We start from the raw sequence: 19,658 nt of genomic DNA, 5'->3' as shown, positions 1-19,658 counted from the left end.
TAGGGCTTCTCCACTCCTTAATGTTCCTCGATGTGGAAAAGACAGAGAAGGTCATCAGAGAACAACACATTTCACTTTGCACACAGCCCAATATTGTTGGTGCTTGCACCATTAAAACCAAAGATGGCTTTGGGACAAGTGACCAAAGGTTTGGAAATAGCAGCCTGGCCATGTTGACCCTGTGGAGCTTCCAATGGACAGTTTTGTTTTGTCAAATTTGCAGTGAGTTGGGCAGCTGAGGTTTTAATTTTTTTGGATATTATCTGGGTTAGCACCCAGGCATCCCTTTCAGACAGCTTCCTTTTACAACCACAATTATTCCTGTTGGATGTGGTTCATCCTTCTTCTGACATTACCTTGAATTCTATGGCTCTTAATACATCACAAAGACTTGCTGTTTCGGTCATAGTCCTGTTTCTTATTTCCACTGAGTAGTACGGTTCAGTTCGGTACAATATGGCACGGGTCTCCTTTATCAGGCTTTTGTCTTCATTGCCAAATGGTACCAATGGTGAAACCATTCTGTGAGAGGATGTCAGAAGCACTTCAAAAATCACACGCACGTTATTATCAACAGTTCAAGTTCGGTATTTCAAATATAGATGCCCGGTGAGCAAAATAGAGCTCTCTAGAGAAAGTGAAACCACTCACTCTTTTAGACGGCCCCATAAACAACAACCGGACACATGGAAGATTCTGCTCTTCTTCTTGGCTTTGGGCTGTTCTTCAAGACAGCGACAAGGTTTGATTGAGCTTGGGTCAACCAAGGCTTGTTATCATATGTATATATTATTACGGTGTAATGTGTTGGCTGTATATTTAAAAATGCAGTTTCCTTTGTCTTTATTCTCCTGGCTTGTTGCACACACGAGTGACGTTTTCTCTGAACCATTAGTGTTTAACTATGCATCTAGCTTTGCCTTTTAGTACTCTTTTGTTGTGCTAGGTACCCTTTGGAAACCGGTTTGCCTTTTGGTACCTTTTGACAGTGGAAACGAACATAAAAGCGCACTGAGCCATTTGTACCATATCGCACCTTAACAATGGTGGGCCAATAGTGTTATGTGCATTGCAATTGTTTAAGCAAAACTCTGCTATTACTCTTCTAATTAAACCGTTACACTTTATTCTTAATGGTGGAATATGCAGTCAATCAATATTGCCATTAATAAAATTAATAATGTTTTACAGGGGCAGCTTTTACAGTATTATGCAAAAGTTTGGGCACCTCTCTGTGGCTGAATAGTATTGTGCTGTTTCTATATAAGAGAAGATCGCAGCGATATGCCACTCGTCTGACACCAGGGTCTTACAGGGGTCTCATGCTCTCCACTCCTCCTTGACCACCACAGCAGCTGCTCAGGAAAAGACCTGGTCCAGGATTATAGAAACCTTGGGAATAATAAAAAAATAGACTAACATTAGCTCAGATGCCATTCCAATTTTATTGTCTTATGGGAAGTGTCCTCGGATCCGGTTGCCCTAAATAATACAGACTAACAATCCTTTGGAGGATTTGGATTTCAAAAGCATTTGTGTTTCAAGTGTATGCTAATGCAGAGAGATATGTCTTTAATCTAGTTTTAAACTGACAGTGCTTCACGAACAGTGCTTAAAAGGCTGTTCCAGAGTTCAGGTGCCAGATATGAGAAAGATCTACCGCCTTCAGTTGATTTTGATATTCTGGGAAGAATCAATTGTCCAGAATTAATTGAGCGTAGAGGACATGATGGGCTATAATTCATCAGGAGCTCCCTCAAATACTGGAGAGTTAATCCATTTTGGGCTTTGTAGGGAGTCAATATTTTAGTCAATATTTAATAGGGAGCCAATGCAACGATAACAGGACTGGAGTAATATGATCATATTTCTTTGTTCTAAAGAGCACTCTAGCAGCTGCATTTTAAACTAGCTAAAGTTTGTTAATTAGGCCAACAGGGCAACCACCTGGTAATGCATTACAATAATCTAATCGAGAGGTCAAGAAAGCTTGAAAAGGCTTTTCCGCATCAGACATTGATAGCATATGTCGATGTTTGGCAACATTTTTAAGATGAATAAATGCTTTAAGTTTTAAAGATGCTTGAAATCTGACCTTCAAATGATAGGTTGCTATCAAAAATCACCATGACACCCCCCACTTTCGGTTAAAGTCTACTTTAGAATTTTTTCAAAAGATGCATGATTAATGGGTGTGGAGCTCCGAGAGCATAGGGCAGGAGTGGGCATGGCCAGCAGGGGAGCGAACAACTGTTGATGTCAGTTAGCTCACAAATTGAGACAAACCGTGAGGGGACGCATGAGTTTATAGTTTACAAAGTTAAAATGCACAGAAATAAACAGTAATTTAATGCCCTGCTACATTTGTTATTCGTAATTTCATATACAGACAACCACAATTTATGTCATTATAAAGATAATCGTGTTCATATAAACACTATAAATGAGGACTTCTCCCTCAATCCCCGGGTCTGAATCAGAGATCTAAATGCAGACTCAGTGGAGCAGGTCTCCTGACCTGTCTATTTTAACCATTAGTCCTGCTGGTAATCTGGAGGACTTAGGCAAACACAGCAGCACGGCGATGTGTCTGAATGTGAATGAACTCCTGATACAAGACAATATCCGCCATTCTCCAATTCTCGTGCTGCTCTCCCGACAAAAATGCTTGCATCACACACACAGCTTTGCTGTATGATCGGCCCTGACAGGATCGCAGGGAAAAACATGCAACAAACCCCGTGGATCATGGAAACAAACACATACGAGCCTTCATGAACGGCTACTGCGTGCCCGTGGGTCCGTGTCTCACAGCTTGAGTTTGGCACTGGTCTGGCAGGTCTGCGTCTGCCTTGCCTTCGGAAAGCGTGTGCTGTCATGCTCTCATGAATAATTAAGCAGCCGGCTCTTCTCATTGGATAAGGAAACTCCGCTTTGAATAATAATGAGAAACCGACGCGTCATCATTGCACTTGCGGTACTGCGATACGTCGCCGATTTTGATCCCTCCCCAAAAATCACTTTAAACCCGGGAGCTAAAATTAGCTGACAAAAGCTCAAAATTATCCAGTTTTCCCCACAATTAAAGCTGACAGTTGCTAACATTGTCTTAACTGATGCTCAACACACACAAATCTGTTAATATATAAAAAAAAGTTCTCCAGGGTGTCTTGAACCTTTAACTGAAGATGAGGACTGAACTAAGAATCTATCAAGGGTTTGTTAGTATTCAAAGTTTTTGCGTGTGAGGTTTTTGATTCCAATAAAAAAGACCTCAGTTTTATCTGAATTTAGTAATAAGAAGTTATTAGTCATCCAATTTTTAATATTAGCTATACAATATTGATTTCGTAAATTCATACAAGTTATCAGGTTGAGAGGAGATATAAAGTTGTTTATCATCAGCACAACTGGAAGCTTACTCATAACATCAATATAGCATATGTAGTGTAAAAGGAAGGGACCAAGAACAGCGCCTTGTGGTACCGCACAGTGTATTTTGATCTGAATGATGCCTCTTCATTAACTGGTACAAATTGATAACGTCCAGATAGAAAAGACCTGAATCCGGCCAATGCAGTTCCAGTAATACCAACATAATTTTCAAGCCTATCAAGGAGAATATTAAGCTCGATTGTATAATATGCAGCACTGAGGTCCAATAACACTAAGGGCCCAATCATACACCTGGCGCAGTGGGGCGCAAGACGCGGCGCAATAGTCTTTTGCTAGTTTCAGCTTGGCGCAAGAGTCGTTTTGAGGCGTTGTGCTACGCTGTTTAAATAGCAAATGCATTGGCGCTCATTTGTGCGCCCATAGGCGTTCTGGTCTAAAAAGGAAGGAGTTCTGAGGCGGACCGCTGGCACGTTGCTATTTTGAGAAACTATAATAGATTTTTCATTAGACCAAAAAAAAAACCCAGTCTAAACTCCGGCGCAGAGTTGCGCCTCGCTTACGCACTGCTTAATACGCACAAGAGAGCAATAGGCAAATATCTTTACATATGAAAAAAATTTAAATATTAAGGATATATGTAGGATATAATAAGAATTGATATAGGATGTAAATATAAAGGATTGAAATATTACAAAACATATTATTTTCTAGCCCATATAAATATGAAAAACCACTGCTTTTAGGTCTTCTTCATCTCGGGAGGCTTTTTCAGTTCATTCATAACAATTTGCTTTTGTATAATGTTATTATTATTAGCAGTATTATTTAATATATCCATATTTATATTTGTTTTATTAAAAACAAGCTTAGATTTGCCCACCTGTCAGGTTTAAGACCATATGGGGCATGGCAGGTGTATTTGGAAATAACTCAGTATTTTGACCAGACTTGGTCATTATTGTTCATTTATTCGTTTGCTAGAAATTAGAACTGAATTTAGAAATAGTTTTGAAACAAATCTTTGCGCTTAACAAACAAAATTAATTATTTATAGACTAATTGATGTCTGTGCGTAAAGTTTTCACTATCCAAGAGTGAAAGTGAAAGTAGATCATTTGTCTCTCATTCTCACGCAGTACATGCTCTGTTTAACAGTTTTCTGTTAAAAAAAACTGTCAACTGTTAACTATTTTCTTGTGAAATACTCATTTTTTCCACTTAGACTTACTTTGCGTCCTGTAAATAGCGAATGCGCTCTTGGCGAGACGCAGCTGGCTCTTAAATGGAATGGGAAATGAGACTCTAATTGGTTTATTCTCAAAACACACCTATAACTCATTAAGAAAATAAACTCAACCCTTTTAGACCATGTGCCTTGGCGCAAGGCAGATTTCCTGTCCTTAAATTAGCAAAAACGCGTCCTGACACGCCCTGAAAGCGTTTGCGCCCTGCGTTTTGCGCTCTGCGCATGGACCGTCAAAATAGAGCCCTAAGAGAGAAATGCAAGCATGATCGGATGACAGGAGGAGGTCATTTTGTAACTCTTAGGAGTGCTTTTTCTATGCTATGAAATGCTCTAAATATTGTTTTTTTTTTTTTTTTTGTAGAAAGGAATATAGTTAAGCAGGAATATAGTTAATATAGTTAAGATTTTCTAGTATCTTTGAAAGAAAAGGCAGGTTTGAAATCAGGTTTGAAATGAGTCTTTAATTTACTAGTTCTTTGGGATCAAGCTGTGATTTAATAAGAGGCCTTAATGATAGAATAAGAGGCTTTAATGACAGCCAGTTTAAAAGTTTTAGGAACATATCTTAAAAGTAGGAATGAATTCAAAACGTTAAGAGCAGGTTCAGAAACTTCTGAAACAATTGTTTTAATAATTTGGTCGATATAAGGTTTGGCATAGACGTTGTTGATTTGGACGATTTATCAGTTTAGACAGTTCTTCCTCACCTACTGTTGAAAAAAGTTTTTCCATTAATGGTCTACAATGCTCTAATCCGGATGATGCTGTAGGAGGCAGATTGATGATGTTTATTTTATCTCTGATGTCATCAATCTTCCATGTAGAAAAGGTTTATAGTCATTATTGCTATATTGAGAAATGCATATTGATGCAATATTTTTAGTTAGATTGTCTACTGTGTTAAACAGGACTCAAGGGTTGTGTTAATTTTTTTCTATTAAAGTTGAAAAATAAGCAGATCTGGCAAACTTTAAAGCTTTTCTAAAGTTAAGTGTACTTTCTTTCTAGGCTAGACGAAAAACCTGTAGTTTTTCCATCTACGTTCCATTTGTGCTTATTGTGCCATGACATAAGATTTTTTTCCCTAATCTTTTTGAAGTGTAACGAAGCAACTGTGTCTAACGTGCTAGAAAGGACAAAATCAATCAATAGTTTCAGTTGCAGTGTCAAGCTCTTCTATGCTGCCTGGAATGATATGGAAATGAGAAAAATCAGTAGGTTACTGACAAAGTCATCTTTGGTGCTAGCAGTGATCGTTCTACCAGATTTAGGAGACCTATCAATGCACAATAAATAAAATATTAAATAGTGGGCTAAATCTGAAATGTCATCACCCTGCTGCACATCGATACAGTGTGAGATTATTAGGTCTAAGGTATGATTATGTCAATGAGTAGGCTCCGAGACATTCTGTTTCACTCTAATAGAAGCTAGTATGTCTAAGAAGGCCAGACTTAAAGCATATTTTTCATTATCTATATAAATATTAAAATCACCAACATATTCAAATTTTATCTTTGGCCAGAACTATTTCAGATAAGAAATCAGCAAATTCTTTTGTAAAGTCGGTATGTGGCCCTGGAGGCCTACAGTATATACAGTTGCCAATAACTTCAATAATATGGTGCATCTATAGAAAAGAACTTAATTGGGCAGACATTTATTTTTCTAATATTTTGGATATGAATTAAATATTAAAAATAGGCCTATAATTAGCTAAGTTGCTGGAATCAAGTTCTGGTTTCTTATTAAGTGGCTCAATACCAGCTAGCTTAAAAATGTTGGAAGTGTGGCCTAGACATGGAGAAGAGTTAATAACATTGGTTGTCATACTATAAGTAACAACTCTTTCAGTAATTTTGTTGGATTTTGATGTAACATGCTGATATACACGTATTGATAAGTTGTTCTAGCTCTTTCTGTCCTATTTTTTTATTTTTATTTTATTTATTTTATTTATTTTTTCTATTATTTATGGGATTTTTCATAAATATGAACTATAAGATGATCCAGAAAGTTTAGCATCTTCTATTTTCTAAGTCTTCTGTTTTGTCAATAAAAAAAAAAAATAAAACAAGTAAAAAATTAAAAAATTTATTTTAGGTTGGTTGTTTTGTTCAGACAACAACTGATTACTTGTTAAGTGTTGTAAGTTTGTAAGTTTCTGGTTATTGTCAGTTGGTCATATCAGTTTGCGAAGGTGCTTAGCCCTGCCATATTTTAGAGCCTTCCTATACCTGCACATACTATCTTTTTATGCAGTCCTAAAGACCTCATATTTAGTTTGTTTCTATTTGTGTTCAAGGGTACGAGTCACTGTTTTGAGATTATGAGTATGATTGTAATACTACATTCTAATGTAATTGTAATGTAATGTAATACCCCCTGTTTATGTTTTCCCCAATTTCTGTTTTACGGGGAAAATATTTTTGTCAACACATTTCTAAACATATTAGTTTTAATAACTAATTTTTAATAACTGATTTATTTTATCTTTGCCATGATGACAGTAAATAAGAACTTTCTAGATATTTTTAAGACACTTTTATACAGCGTGACATTTCAAGGCTTAACTAGCTTAATTAGGTTAACTAGGAAGGTTAGGGTAATTAAGCAAGTTATGGTGTAATGATTGTTTGTTTTGTAAACTATTAAAGAAAAGTATAGCTTAAAGTCGCTAATAGTTTTGACTTTTAAATGATATAAAAAAAAAACTGATTTATTCTAGCTGAAATAAAACAAATAAGACTTTCTTCAGAAGAAAACATATTATCAGACATGCTGTGAAAATTTCTTTGCCCTCTTTAACATCATTTGGGAAATATATATAAAAAAAGAAAAGAAAAATCTAAAAATCTGTGTGTGTATATATATATATATATATATATATATATATATATATATATATATATATATATATATATATATTAGTGGTGGGTCGCTATCGGCGTTAATGTGCTGCCCTAACGTAAGACTCAGGCGATTTAACTAAAAATTATTGCCGTTAATCTATTCTCAAAGTTGGGTTGGGAGCTGGGTCTATTTTATGTTCTATTATAAGTTATGATGACTTTCACCTTTATATTTAAGCTCAATACCTGGCTGAATTGCACTGTGGCGAGAACAAATCTTCAAACCTGTATGTATTCTTACTGTGAAATTACCACATTAAACATGACGTGCTAACATGGTAGCAGTTCACTAGAATGAATCTGATTAATGTTAGCTCCATGTTAGCTGATTAATGTTAGCTCTAACTATCAGGCACCTGTAGACTCTGTGCATTAGAGTAAAACATATACAAATAAAATGGAGCGGGTGCTTTTTAAAATGAATGACGGTGACTGAAAGTCAAACCTGTGAATCGTCTGAAAAAAAGGGCCCTTCTGAATCAAGTCAGCGGGATGTCCTTCTGGATCTTTCACTTACTTCAAAGCCACTACTGACTACGGTTACATGGACATCAGTAATCTAGTTATTTGCCTTAATAGACAATAATATAATTAAGGTGTTTACGTGAAGTGATGTTTCGAGCTTATGTAGGCTTACAGTTCAAAATTCATGTTTAACTAAAGAAACAGTTAGTAAATACAAGTACATCTTATTAAACATAAGTATATGTGTACAGTCCTTAGTATATATAAGTACACCCCTCACAGATCTATCTTTTAAACTTATATTTTTAATTGGAAGCTATACAATATTATATTTGGGCATATACATTAGATTAGTGACTGAAGCCAAATCTGGAGCTTGTCTAACAAAACAACTTAAGATAATGGACCAAAATATTAGTACACCAAAGTTTATATGCTATAGAAATTATATTAAATGCACATAAAACAATAGGAAATATCAAGAGAAGCAAAAAAATAAATAAATTTATATATATATATATATATATATATATATATATATATATATATATATATATATATATATATACCCTTTGATTTTTTTTTTTCATTTATTTATTTTTTTTTTCCCAAATGATGTATAACATAGCAAGGAAATTTTCACATTATGTCTGCTAATATTTTTTCTTCTGGAGAAAGTCTTATATTTTTTTTATTTCGGCTAGAATAAAAGCAGAATTTAACTTTTTAAAAAACCTATTTAAGGACAAAATTATTAGACTCTTTAAGCTATTTTTTGTTTCAATAGCTTACAGAACAAACAATCATTATAGAATGAATTGACTAATTAACCTAACCTGCCTAGTTAACCCAATGAACCTAGTTAAGCCTTTAAATGTCACTTTAAGCTGTATAGAAGTGTCTTGAAAAAATATATAGTAAAATATTATTTACTGTCATTCATTCATCATTCATTCATTCAGTCACCACAGCGGAATGAACCACCAACTTATCCAGCAAGTTTTTACGCAGCGGATGCCCTTCCAGCCGCAACCCATCTCTGGGAAACATTCATACACACACTCATACACTACGGACAATTTAGCTTACCCAATTCACCTGTACCACATGTCTTTGGACTGTGAGGGAAACCGGAGCACCCGGAGGAAACCCATGCGAAGGCAGGGAGAACATGCAAACTCCACACAGAAACGCCAACTGAGCCAAGGTTTGAACCGGCGACCCAGCGACCTTCTTGCTGTGAGGCGACAGCACTACCTTCTGTGCCACTGCCTCGCCTTACTGTCATCATGGCATAGATAAAATAAATCAGTTATTAGAAGTGAGTTATTAAAGCTATTGTGTTTACAAATGTGTTAAAAAAATGTTCTCTCCGTAAAACAGAAATTGGGGAACAAAATAAACGGGGGGCTAATAATTCAGGGGGACTAATAAATATTTAGGAAGGGGGACTTCTAATATATATATATTCTAATATATGGCAACCAAAGAAATACATATATGAAAAGAAAACAAGTCTAATTAGTTTAAAAATTAAGTTATGTGTAATAAAATGATATGACACATGAAAAAAGTATTGAAGAAAGGGAGGTGTAGAAAGTCAGTAAAAACCCAGACAGCAGCTGAAATCGCACAGAAGTTATTCGGCAACCCCCTGCCCTTCCTCATTATAAACTAATATTAGCTGCTTTAGTTCAGCATCTTCAGTGTAACATGATACTGGCAATGTAGTTGAGCATCCACATGCAGTTTTATTAAGAATTATCAGGCAGGCAATGGCCAACAGGTACAAACAGGAGCATAAGGGTAATCCAGAAGGGTAGTCGAGGTCACAGGCAAAGGTTAGATCACTGGTAATTGTGACAAACCAGGATGATGATGATGATGAAACCAGAGCAGGCATTTCAACAAGACAATGATCCAAAAGACTGCCAAGCAAACTCTCAATTGTTTTCTGAAAAAGAAAATCAAGCTCTAGAATGGCCTGGCCAATCACCTGACTTGAATCTAATAAAAAAATATTAAAAAAAGAACAATTTGAATAGATGAAATCCACAGAACCATCAAGATTTTCACACTCTAAGTCTTTCACACTGAAGTCTTTAAAAAAAATCACAACACAGCATTGCATGTGACATTCTTGATATGAGAGCCGTCTTTAAGCTGTCATTAACAAACAAAAAAAAGCCTAAACTTAGTCAAATCTGAGTCAAAATCAGATTCTTTTTGTGTGTGTGTGTGTGTAATTATAATGGAATGACAAAAGGAGAATGTACAGAACTATTGAGATGTATTTAATACTTTATATAAAAGTCTTTTTTGGTGATAACAGCTTAAAAATGACTCTCATTGGAGAATAATTGGCGGTTTTGTGGATTTATCTGTGCATGTCATTGATAATAATTATAAAAAACAAAGTTTGCTTCTATAATCTAAAATCAAAATCTGTTTTGTTAAAATCTCTTCCTGTTGTTACATTTTAGATTATGTGATTTTGAGGTATTGAGCATGGCTAACAAACTTAACCATGCTTCTACAACTGTCTGTTTTGACAACAAACAGAAATGGTGAGGAGGTGTCTGTTAGGTTGTAATACCTCTTCTCAAATCCTTTTTCAGATCTTTCAGTTTGATAATAGAAAGACTTGTGTAAACCACTTCACTCATTTATGGATTCAGTAGTCTTGCTGCTTGAAGTAGCTAACAATTTCATTGCATTTGTCTCAAATATTTCAACTTAAACTTGAAATGTGACAAATTGTCGTGTGATTATCACCTATAATCTCTCTTAGTACTATGTGGGACTGACTGCTGTAATGTGTTTTTGATGTTTGTTTGTTTTTTCCCCTATGTGTGTAGGCAAGCATGGGACCTGGCGGTGGACATTTGCCTTTCCCAGCTGCCCACCATCATTGAGGAAGGCACTGCTTTCAGGGTGAGCATGGCTTAAATTGGCTCAGGGTAAAGATCAGACAGAGAGAGGCTTCCGAAAAATCAGTGTCTCATATAAATGATTATTATGTTTAGATATATGTTGAAAAAAATCTTCTCTCCGTTAAACAGAAATTAGGGAAAAAATAAACAGGGGGCTAATAATTCAGGGGGACTAATAATGAAAAGCCACAATATAAACAATTACCTCTCAAATGACAGTGTTTCAGTGCGCGGCACTGAAGCACACAAACACTCATCACTCACTCAGACATGGCACTGACACAAAGATTCAGATACAGAAATAAGCCTGAGCTAAGTTTAAAAATTTGTAATCATTTGTGTTATATTTAAAATCACTTTAATATCTTTATGCAATTAGTCAGTATTAAGATCATTATATATCAGTTAGTAAGTCAGACTGTTAAATAACCGTACATTTTAAGAGTTTAAATTATGCGACTGTGCCCATCTTAATGAAAGTGCAGATACAGTGTGTGCAGATAAGCCACATTGAGGTAATGAAAGATTAAATACAGTTAATGACAGTTAAAGTTAATGATTTCGTTCTAATTTTTGCTTTTATTCTGCAGGATTGGTAAACAATTGTCAGTCAGCTTGTAAAAGGAAATGTCTGTTTTTTTTGTTTTTTTTTGCACTTAAAGGGAGAGTTAAAGTGGCAGGTACCCTGAAATGAAAATGCACTCATTATTTACTCACTTACTTGTTTCAAACTGGTTTTAGCGAGCTAGAGCAGCCCACTGCATACAACCAAAATGCCACCCATCTGTGCATGCCCTTGAATAAGTTTACCAGCTTCTATTTTATAAATAAAAAATAAATAAATAAATAAATATATTTAAAAATAAATAAATATAAATTATATATTTCTAAATAAATATTAAAATAAATACAGTCATTAATCTCAATTTAATTTATGTATATTGTCCATAAATATTTTTTTTTAGGTCATAAAAAATACATCATTCATTCATTCATTTTCCTTTGGTTTAGTCCCTTTATTTATTTAAGGTTGTAGCATATAGGCTGTAGCTAAAAAACATGATCACCCTCCAATACCATATTTTTTACTGCTCTGACATTCATAGCCATAGGTGCCAGGATATCTGGAGCCCAAATTTGCTGTGAGTGACAACTTGTTTACATTTACATTTACATTAAGTCATTTAGCAGATGCTTTTATCCAAAGCGACTTACAAATGAGGACAAGGAAGCAATTTACACAACTATAAGAGCAACAATAAATAAGTGCTATAGGCAAGTTTCAGGTCTGTAAGGTCTAAGAAGGAAAGTATAAGTAGTATTAGTATTTTTTTTTTTTTTTTTTTGGGTACAGTTAGTGTGATATTCAGAGAGGCAATTGCAGATTAGGAAGTGAAGTGGAGACTAAATAGTTGAGTTTTTAGTTGTTTCTTGAAAATAGCGAGTGACTCTGCTGTTCTGATGCAGTTAGGGTGTTCATTCCACCAACTAGGCAGTTTGAGCGTGAGCGTTCGCGAAAGTGATTTCTTCCCTCTTTGGGATGGAACCACGAGGCGACGTTCATTCACAGAACGCAAGTTTCTGGAGGGCACATAGATCTGCAGAAGTGAGAGCAGATAAGGAGCAAGGCCAGAAGTCACTTTGTAGGCAAACATCAGAGCTTTGAATTTGATGCGAGCAGCAACTAGCAGCCAGTGCAAACGGACTAGCAGCGGAGTGACAGGTGCTCGTTTAGGTTCATTGAAGACCACTCGTGCTGCTGCGTTCTGGAACAGTTGAAGAGGCTTGATAGAGTTAGCTGGAAGCCCAGCTAGTAGAGAGTTGCAGTAATCCAGTTTGGAGAGAACAAGAGCTTGAACAAGGAGTTGAGCTGAAAAGTTATGGTGTAGAGTCGGGTTTTATCAGAAACCATTACTGTTGGTTTACGAAGAGGTTAGAGTGTCATGCTTGGGATCGTTACGCTTCTCCTTCTATTTTACAACATATGATGCAGAATGCATGATAATAACTTTGCATACTTTCTTTAATGCCCTGAATTAAAGTCCTTACTTTCTGCCAAATTAAACTCAGTTAAAAATCGTGCCCTACACAATCTCCGCTGCAAACTGTACACAAACAACAAAAGAGTTCTTGAAAGACTTCATCTTCCAAGCATCAGAGAAAGATCACAGGAAGAGAGAGAAAGACCAAGAAATACAGGTATTTAGTCATGCATTTTGCGCAGTGCACTTTTAAGGTGTTTACATACTTGGAGGATCTTAATAGTTGTGTGGGACAGAGTTAGATTTGCTATTCTTTTATCAGAATTCTTTATTTTCCTCACTTTCTTTTTCTGCTTTTTTGGTATATTTTTAAGTGTTTGTTCGTTATGTTAGGCTAGTCATTAAATCCCTTTATAACTACATTTGATTGTCTTTGTTTTGCCTCACAGAAATGGTAATTTTTATGGTAAAAGATCCTTGCTACTAGCTTAAAACTTCTAAACTCTTCATCTATGTCACAAGAAGTAGCTATAATTGCCTTTCTGAATAAACAAATAATTACAGAGTCCGCTTAGATGAGTGGGTGAAGTCATTGTTATATTTATTAATCTTATATTAACTATAAGTTCATTCTGAATATTCATAATTAATAATAACTTTTATTAATCATTAATCACCACAGTGGAATGAACCGCCAACTAGTCCAGTATATGTTTTATGCAGCGGATGCCCTTCCAACCTCTGCCCAGTACTTGGAAACCCCCATACACACACTCTCTCTCTCACACACACACACACACACACACACACACACACACACACACACACACACACACACACACACACACACACACACACACACACACACTATGTAAAATTTAGCTTATTCAACACACTATTCACTCAACCTATATTTAATAAGAAACATAACAAAAAGTTCTAGAGGTAAATCTTCAATGAGAACAGTGTAGGCTACTTTTTAACCTTATTTACATCACCCTGCAGGCTACGTTGTTTTATCATCTTAATGAAATGAAAACAATATATATGGAAATACCCGTTTTCAACATAACATACACCAAAAATGTTAAGGCCTTGTGTAGTTACATATTTATATAATCTTCACTGTATGTATATTTATAACTAAACAGATAACATAACTACCTCTTTATTTTCATAGAAAAATATGAAATATACCGTGACTTGCCAAAACGAGTTACCTGAGAACAAGTAGCTACTGTAATAGATTCAAAAGACCAAAGAGTCATTAGATATAGACAAGATGAATTAAGTATCAAGTTTAACAACTATAGTGAGATTAAATCATCTTTGAACTGTCTGATGTGCGCTGCTCATACCTGGGGTTTTGTGCTCAAAGCACCCGCTGACTGCCTGGCTGCAGCGCATGACAGTGTGTGTGTGTGTGTATGTTGTTACATGGTCTGCATTTTCAGCTGTGTTGCACTGAGGGAGTTTTTTTTTTTCAGAAATGCTAGATGAAACGCCAGTGTGCTTTCCACAATTTCTCTGTGCCTCCCTTCCGTTTCTTCTCCATCTCTCTGACTCTCGACTATTTTGATAAATACACACTTACAAACCACACTCACACAGAGCCCAAAAAAAAAAGTTTGTGATTGGTTAACACGCTTTATTATCATTGTGAACTTTTAAGTGCAATAAGGATTCATTTTGCAAAGTAGAATTGAAGAAATACAAGACAACTAAAATGAAAGCACAAACATTCAGTACAAATAAGTAAACCCACAAAAAATAAAATAAATAAATAAAGGAGTCTTTTAACCTAAATATAGAGAGATGTTCAGTGTTTGCTTTTTTGATAGGACTAAGACTTTAATTAAGCTTTTTCATTTGTTTTTATTTACATTTGTATTTACATTTTCGTGGTTGATTATATCTTACTATCTCATTTTAATTTTCAATAATTGTACATTGTAACGAGGAGGCTGACACAGAGGGATCCATTTGCAGTACGTTTATTAAACACAGTTTAATAATAAACACACAGTATGCACTGGTACATGAATCACAGGCTTATAAGGTCGATAGGCAGGCGGCTGGCATTCGTGTATCAGAGTAGCAGGCATGGGTCAGGGGCAGGCAGCGAGTAGCAAGATCGGTAAGACAGTCAGATTATCAAGGCAGGCGGCAGGCAAGACAAGGTCGAAAACAATTCGGGTTGGCAACAGAAGATCAGGCTAGGATAAGTACGCTAAGTAATGTCAGCAAGGCAGAACAAGACTTCGCAATGAAGTGAGAGCGAGAGCTGCTTTTATGTGTGTGTGTGTATGTGCTGGAGTAATGAGAGTCAGGTGCAGCGTAATCAGCTGGCTGAATGGGTTTGTGGGTGATGTAGTGTTCAATAGTCCGGTGATGGAGACCTCTGCTGGCCAGTGAGGGCAATGACTGGGACCGAGTCGGTGACAGAGCCCCCCTCCTGCTATCGGCTCCTGACGTGAGAGGGCAAACGACGCCGGGGGTCTTCCCCGGGGATGAGGGGCCAGCATTTCCGGATGTCGTAGATTAAATTTTTTTAGTAGAGAGGGGTCAAGAATATGCGTGCAATTAATCCATGATCGTTCTTCCGGGCCGTACTACTCCCACTCAATCAAGTATTGAAGAAGTCCACCCCGGTGTCTGGAGCTCAGGATCTCGCAGAGATTGAGCAGAGATGCATGAAATGTGGGAGAGATGCGATAGTGGTTAGGTAGAGCCAAACAGACACAGATATTTGTTTTTCAATCTTAAAAGGACCCACGTACCTGGGGCTGAGTTTCTTGCAGGGAAGTCTGAGGCGAAGATCACAGGTGGATAACCAGACCCACTGTCCAGGAGAGTATGCCGGGTTAGGGCGCTGCTGACGATCAGCCTGTTCCTTGAAACGCCTGACGACGTGTGACAGGTGGGTGTGAGCAGCATTCCAAGTATTTTCGCAGCGTTGGAACCAATTGTCCATTGCTGGGAGTTCTGTGGGTTCTCCAGACCAAGGGAACAGTGGTGGTTGGAAACCTAGTAGTGGCTATGTGATTGTAACAGTCCAGCAGGGCGATGACGTGAATGTTTGTGCATATTGCAAAGGGTACATTTATTGATGAAACTTGTGGTGTCCTTCTTTAAAGTGGACCACCAGTAGTGATTCTGAAGCAGATCGAGGGTACCTGTTATGCCTGGATGTCCTGACCTCAGGTTTGAGTGGATTTCCTGTATGAGTCTCTCTCGTACCAATGGGGGAACAAAGGTTTTGCCTGTTGGACAATCACGTGGTACAGGGTGTTGATCAAGAGCTTTAGTGATCTCGGTCTCTACATCCCAATTTATAGGGGCCAAGATAAGAGAGTCATTGAGAATGGATTGTTCTTCTTCTTTGACCACCTCTTCTTCACATAATCAAGAGAGCGCATCTGCTTTGATATTCTTAGAACCGGGGATATACGTGACGGAGAAATCAAATTGAGTGAAGAATAATGCCCACCTTGCCTGTCTGGGATTTAGTCTTTTAGCTAAACAAATGTATTCCAAATTCTTGTGGTCAGTGATAACCGTAAAAGGGTGTCTGGTTCCCTCTAGCCAGTGTCTCCATTCCTCCATAGCAGAGTTCTCGATTGCCCACAACGAAGTTCTGTTCGGCTGTGTTGAGTTTGCATGAGAAAAAGGCACGGGGGTGAAGTTTGGCCGGATCTCCTTGCCTCTGTGATAACACAGCTCCTATGCCAGTGTTGGATGCATCAATCTCTACAATGAAAGGCAAGTTGGGATTGGGATGATGTAAGGTGGGTGCCGTTGAAAAACAGGTCTTAAGGTTTACAAATGTATCTTCTGCTGCATTATTCCATCATAGCTTTGCCTTACCTCCCTTAATCAGTGTAGTGAGCGGGGCGGCTACAGTGCTGAAGTTCCTAATAAATCGTCTGTAGAAGTTAGCGAATCCCAGAAATCGTTGCAGTTCTTTCAGGGTCTTGGGTTTGGGCCAATTGAGCACTGCGTCTACTTTACTCTCATCCATAGCCACTCCCTCTGAGCCGATAACATAACCTAGGGAGGAGATGGAGGTTTGATGAAATTCACATTTCTCTAGCTTGGCGTAGAACTTGTTCTCAATGAGTTTTTTCAGTACTGCTAGGACATGAGTGATGTGTTCTTCTAAGGAATTCGAGTAAATCAGGATGTCGTCATTGTAGACAATTACCCACTGGTTCAACATGTCACAAAATACTTCATTTATAAAGGCCTGGAAGACGGAAGGACTGTTTGCTAAGCCGAAGGGCATTACGAGATATTCATAGTGACCGCTGGCTGTGGAGAACCCCGTTTTCCACTCGTCCCCCTGCTTTATCCTGATGAGGTTATAAGCATTGCGTAGATAGAGCTTGGTGAAATACTGGGCTGAACGTAGTTGTTCCAGAGCTGCTGGGACAAAGGGCAGGGGATAGCGGTATTTTACTGTGATTTCATTTAGACCTCTATAATTTATGCATGGGCGTAAACCACCATCCTTCTTACCTACGAAGAAGAAACGGGATGCAGGAGATGTAGAGGGGCGTATGAATCCTTTCTTCAACTCTTCTTGGATGTATAAATTCATGGTTTCAGTTTCTGCTTGGGACAGAGGGAAAATTCTCCCACGAGGGGGCAGTGTACCAGGGATTAACTCAATGGAGCAATCACACTCACGGTGAGGAAGTAATTTGGTGGCCCTCTGCTTGTTAAATGCCTCAGCTAGGTCTGTATATAACATGGGGATATCTTGGTTCATGGAGGATTCATTACAGGTAGATATGGCGTTGAGCTCGATAGGAACAATAGAATGCAAACAATTGCCAAGAATTACTCCATCTTATTATCTCACCCTCTTTCCAAGAGATGTGGGGGTCATGAGCTTGCAACCAGGGCCATCCTAATATTATGGCACGTTGAGGAGAGTGTATGATATAGAGATCAATTCTTTCTTCATGGAGAGAGCCTGTTTTGAGGGAGAGTTTGGGAGAGCGGTAATTTACAGTTCCTTCCCCTAGGGGGCATCTGTCTATCGCCGTGATTGCTAGGGGAGAGTCACATGAGATTAATAAATTGAGTTTTCAAGGGCAAAAGTGTAATCCATGAAGTTGCCTGGGGCACCAGAATCAACAATCGCTACGGTATGAATTATATTTTTGTCAATACACAGGGTGATGGGTACAGTCAAAGTTTTGTTGAAAAATTAGGTAAATGTGGTTGAACTCACCGATAGGGTTTTGAGTGGGGGTTTATTTGGGTATTAAACCTTGACATGACCAGAAAGACCACAATACAGGCACAAGTTATTCGTAAGACGTCTTTCACATTCTTCAGAAGACAGCTGAGTACGACCGATTTGCATGGGTTCATTTATGACTTGGGATGTTGGTGTAACATTATGTACGGGGAGGGTAGAACCCATTTGTAAGGGTCTTCGTGTGCGAAGTAAATTATCCAACCGGATGGGGAGCTCAATGAGATGATCCAGAGATTTTCCCTCATCGCGGCAAGCCAACTCCGTCTGTAATTCGGGGTTCAGGGCTTTTCGGTAGATAGTTTTAAGTGGATCATCTGCCCATCCAGTTTGCGCAGCCAGGGTGCAGAAGTGTAAAGCAAATTCTGCCGCTGGTTGATTTCCTTGTTGTATGGGTAATAATTCTTCACCTGCATTCCTACCCCCCTCAGGATGATCAAAAACTACACAGAACCATTGAAGGAAGTCTTTGAAGGTGGGGAAAGTAGGAGTGCTGTCGTGCTAAACTGCAGTGGCCCAGTCGAGAGCTTTTCCAGCGAGTAGGGAACATACAAAAGCGATCTTGCTGTGTTCGTCAGAAAACATGTGAGGTTGTTGGGTGACAAACAATTTGCATTGCAGCAAAAAACGCTTAGCTGAGTTGCCATTAAATGCTAGGCGTGGACTGGAAATATTGCATGCGGTGGCTGCAGGTGGGTTGTTAGGAGAGTAATTGGCGGTGGACTGCGCTGGGGCTGACATATTCATTCCTTGGAGGGTTTTGGCCAACTCCTCTGTCAGTCGAGTGAGGTGAGATAGCTGTTGTTGATGAGTAGCGAGTACTTGAGCTTGGGTAGTGAGTTCAGTAAACAACAATTTCATGGCTGCTGGAGCCATGTTTGGTGAAGTCTTCTGTAAAGAGGAGGCTGACACAGAGGGATCCATTTGCAGTATGTTTATTTGACACAGTTTAATAATAAACACACAGTATGCACTGGTGCATGAACTCACATGAATCACAGGCTTATAAGGTTGATAGGTAGGCAGCTGGCATTCATGTATCAGAGTGGCAGGCAGCGAGTAGCAAGATCAGTAAGACAGTCAGATTATCAAGGCAGGCGGCAAGCAAGACAAGGTCGAAAACAATCCAGGTTGGCAACAGAAGATCAGGCAAGGATAAGTACGCTAAGTAATGTCAGCAGGGCAGAACAAGACTTTGCAATGAAGTGAGAGCGAGAGCTGCTTTTATGTGTGTGTGTGTGTGTGTGTGTGTGTGTGTGTGTGTGTAAGCTGGAGTAACGAGAGTCAGGTGCAGCGTAATCAGCTGGCCGAATGGGTTTGTGGGTGATGTAGTGTTCAATAGTCCGGTGATGGGGACCTCTGCTGGCCAGTGAGGGCAGTGACTGGGACCGAGTCGGTGACATACATAATAATAAACAAATAATGAAAAATAAATGTATAATGAAAATAGGCCTAAAT

At 38.0% G+C, this 19,658-nt stretch overlaps 2 protein-coding genes across 14 annotated transcripts in view; one reads left to right on the top strand and one right to left on the bottom strand.

The window, feature by feature from the left end:
• The window catches only part of LOC147836337 (uncharacterized), a 432,239-nt gene that overhangs the window by 189,515 nt on the left and 223,066 nt on the right, over nucleotides 1-19,658 (bottom strand). The gene's annotated exons all lie outside the window — the stretch shown is intronic.
• rptor (regulatory associated protein of MTOR, complex 1) overlaps nucleotides 1-19,658 on the top strand; it is a 236,070-nt gene that overhangs the window by 97,628 nt on the left and 118,784 nt on the right. For all 13 annotated transcript variants that reach the window (XM_087257152.1, XM_087257149.1, XM_087257147.1 and 10 more), the window contains exon 11: nucleotides 10,878-10,953. In XM_087257152.1, coding sequence (XP_087113278.1) covers nucleotides 10,878-10,953 — 76 coding nt within the window. The remainder of the gene's footprint in view (nucleotides 1-10,877; nucleotides 10,954-19,658) is intronic.

The sequence above is a fragment of the Danio rerio genome, chromosome 6 (genome assembly GCF_052040795.2).
Source record: "Danio rerio strain M-AB ecotype USA chromosome 6, GRCz13ab, whole genome shotgun sequence".
NCBI classification, from domain to species: domain Eukaryota; kingdom Metazoa; phylum Chordata; class Actinopteri; order Cypriniformes; family Danionidae; genus Danio; species Danio rerio.
Note: the sequence above shows the minus strand (reverse complement) of the source record. Positions and strands in the feature narration are given on the sequence as shown.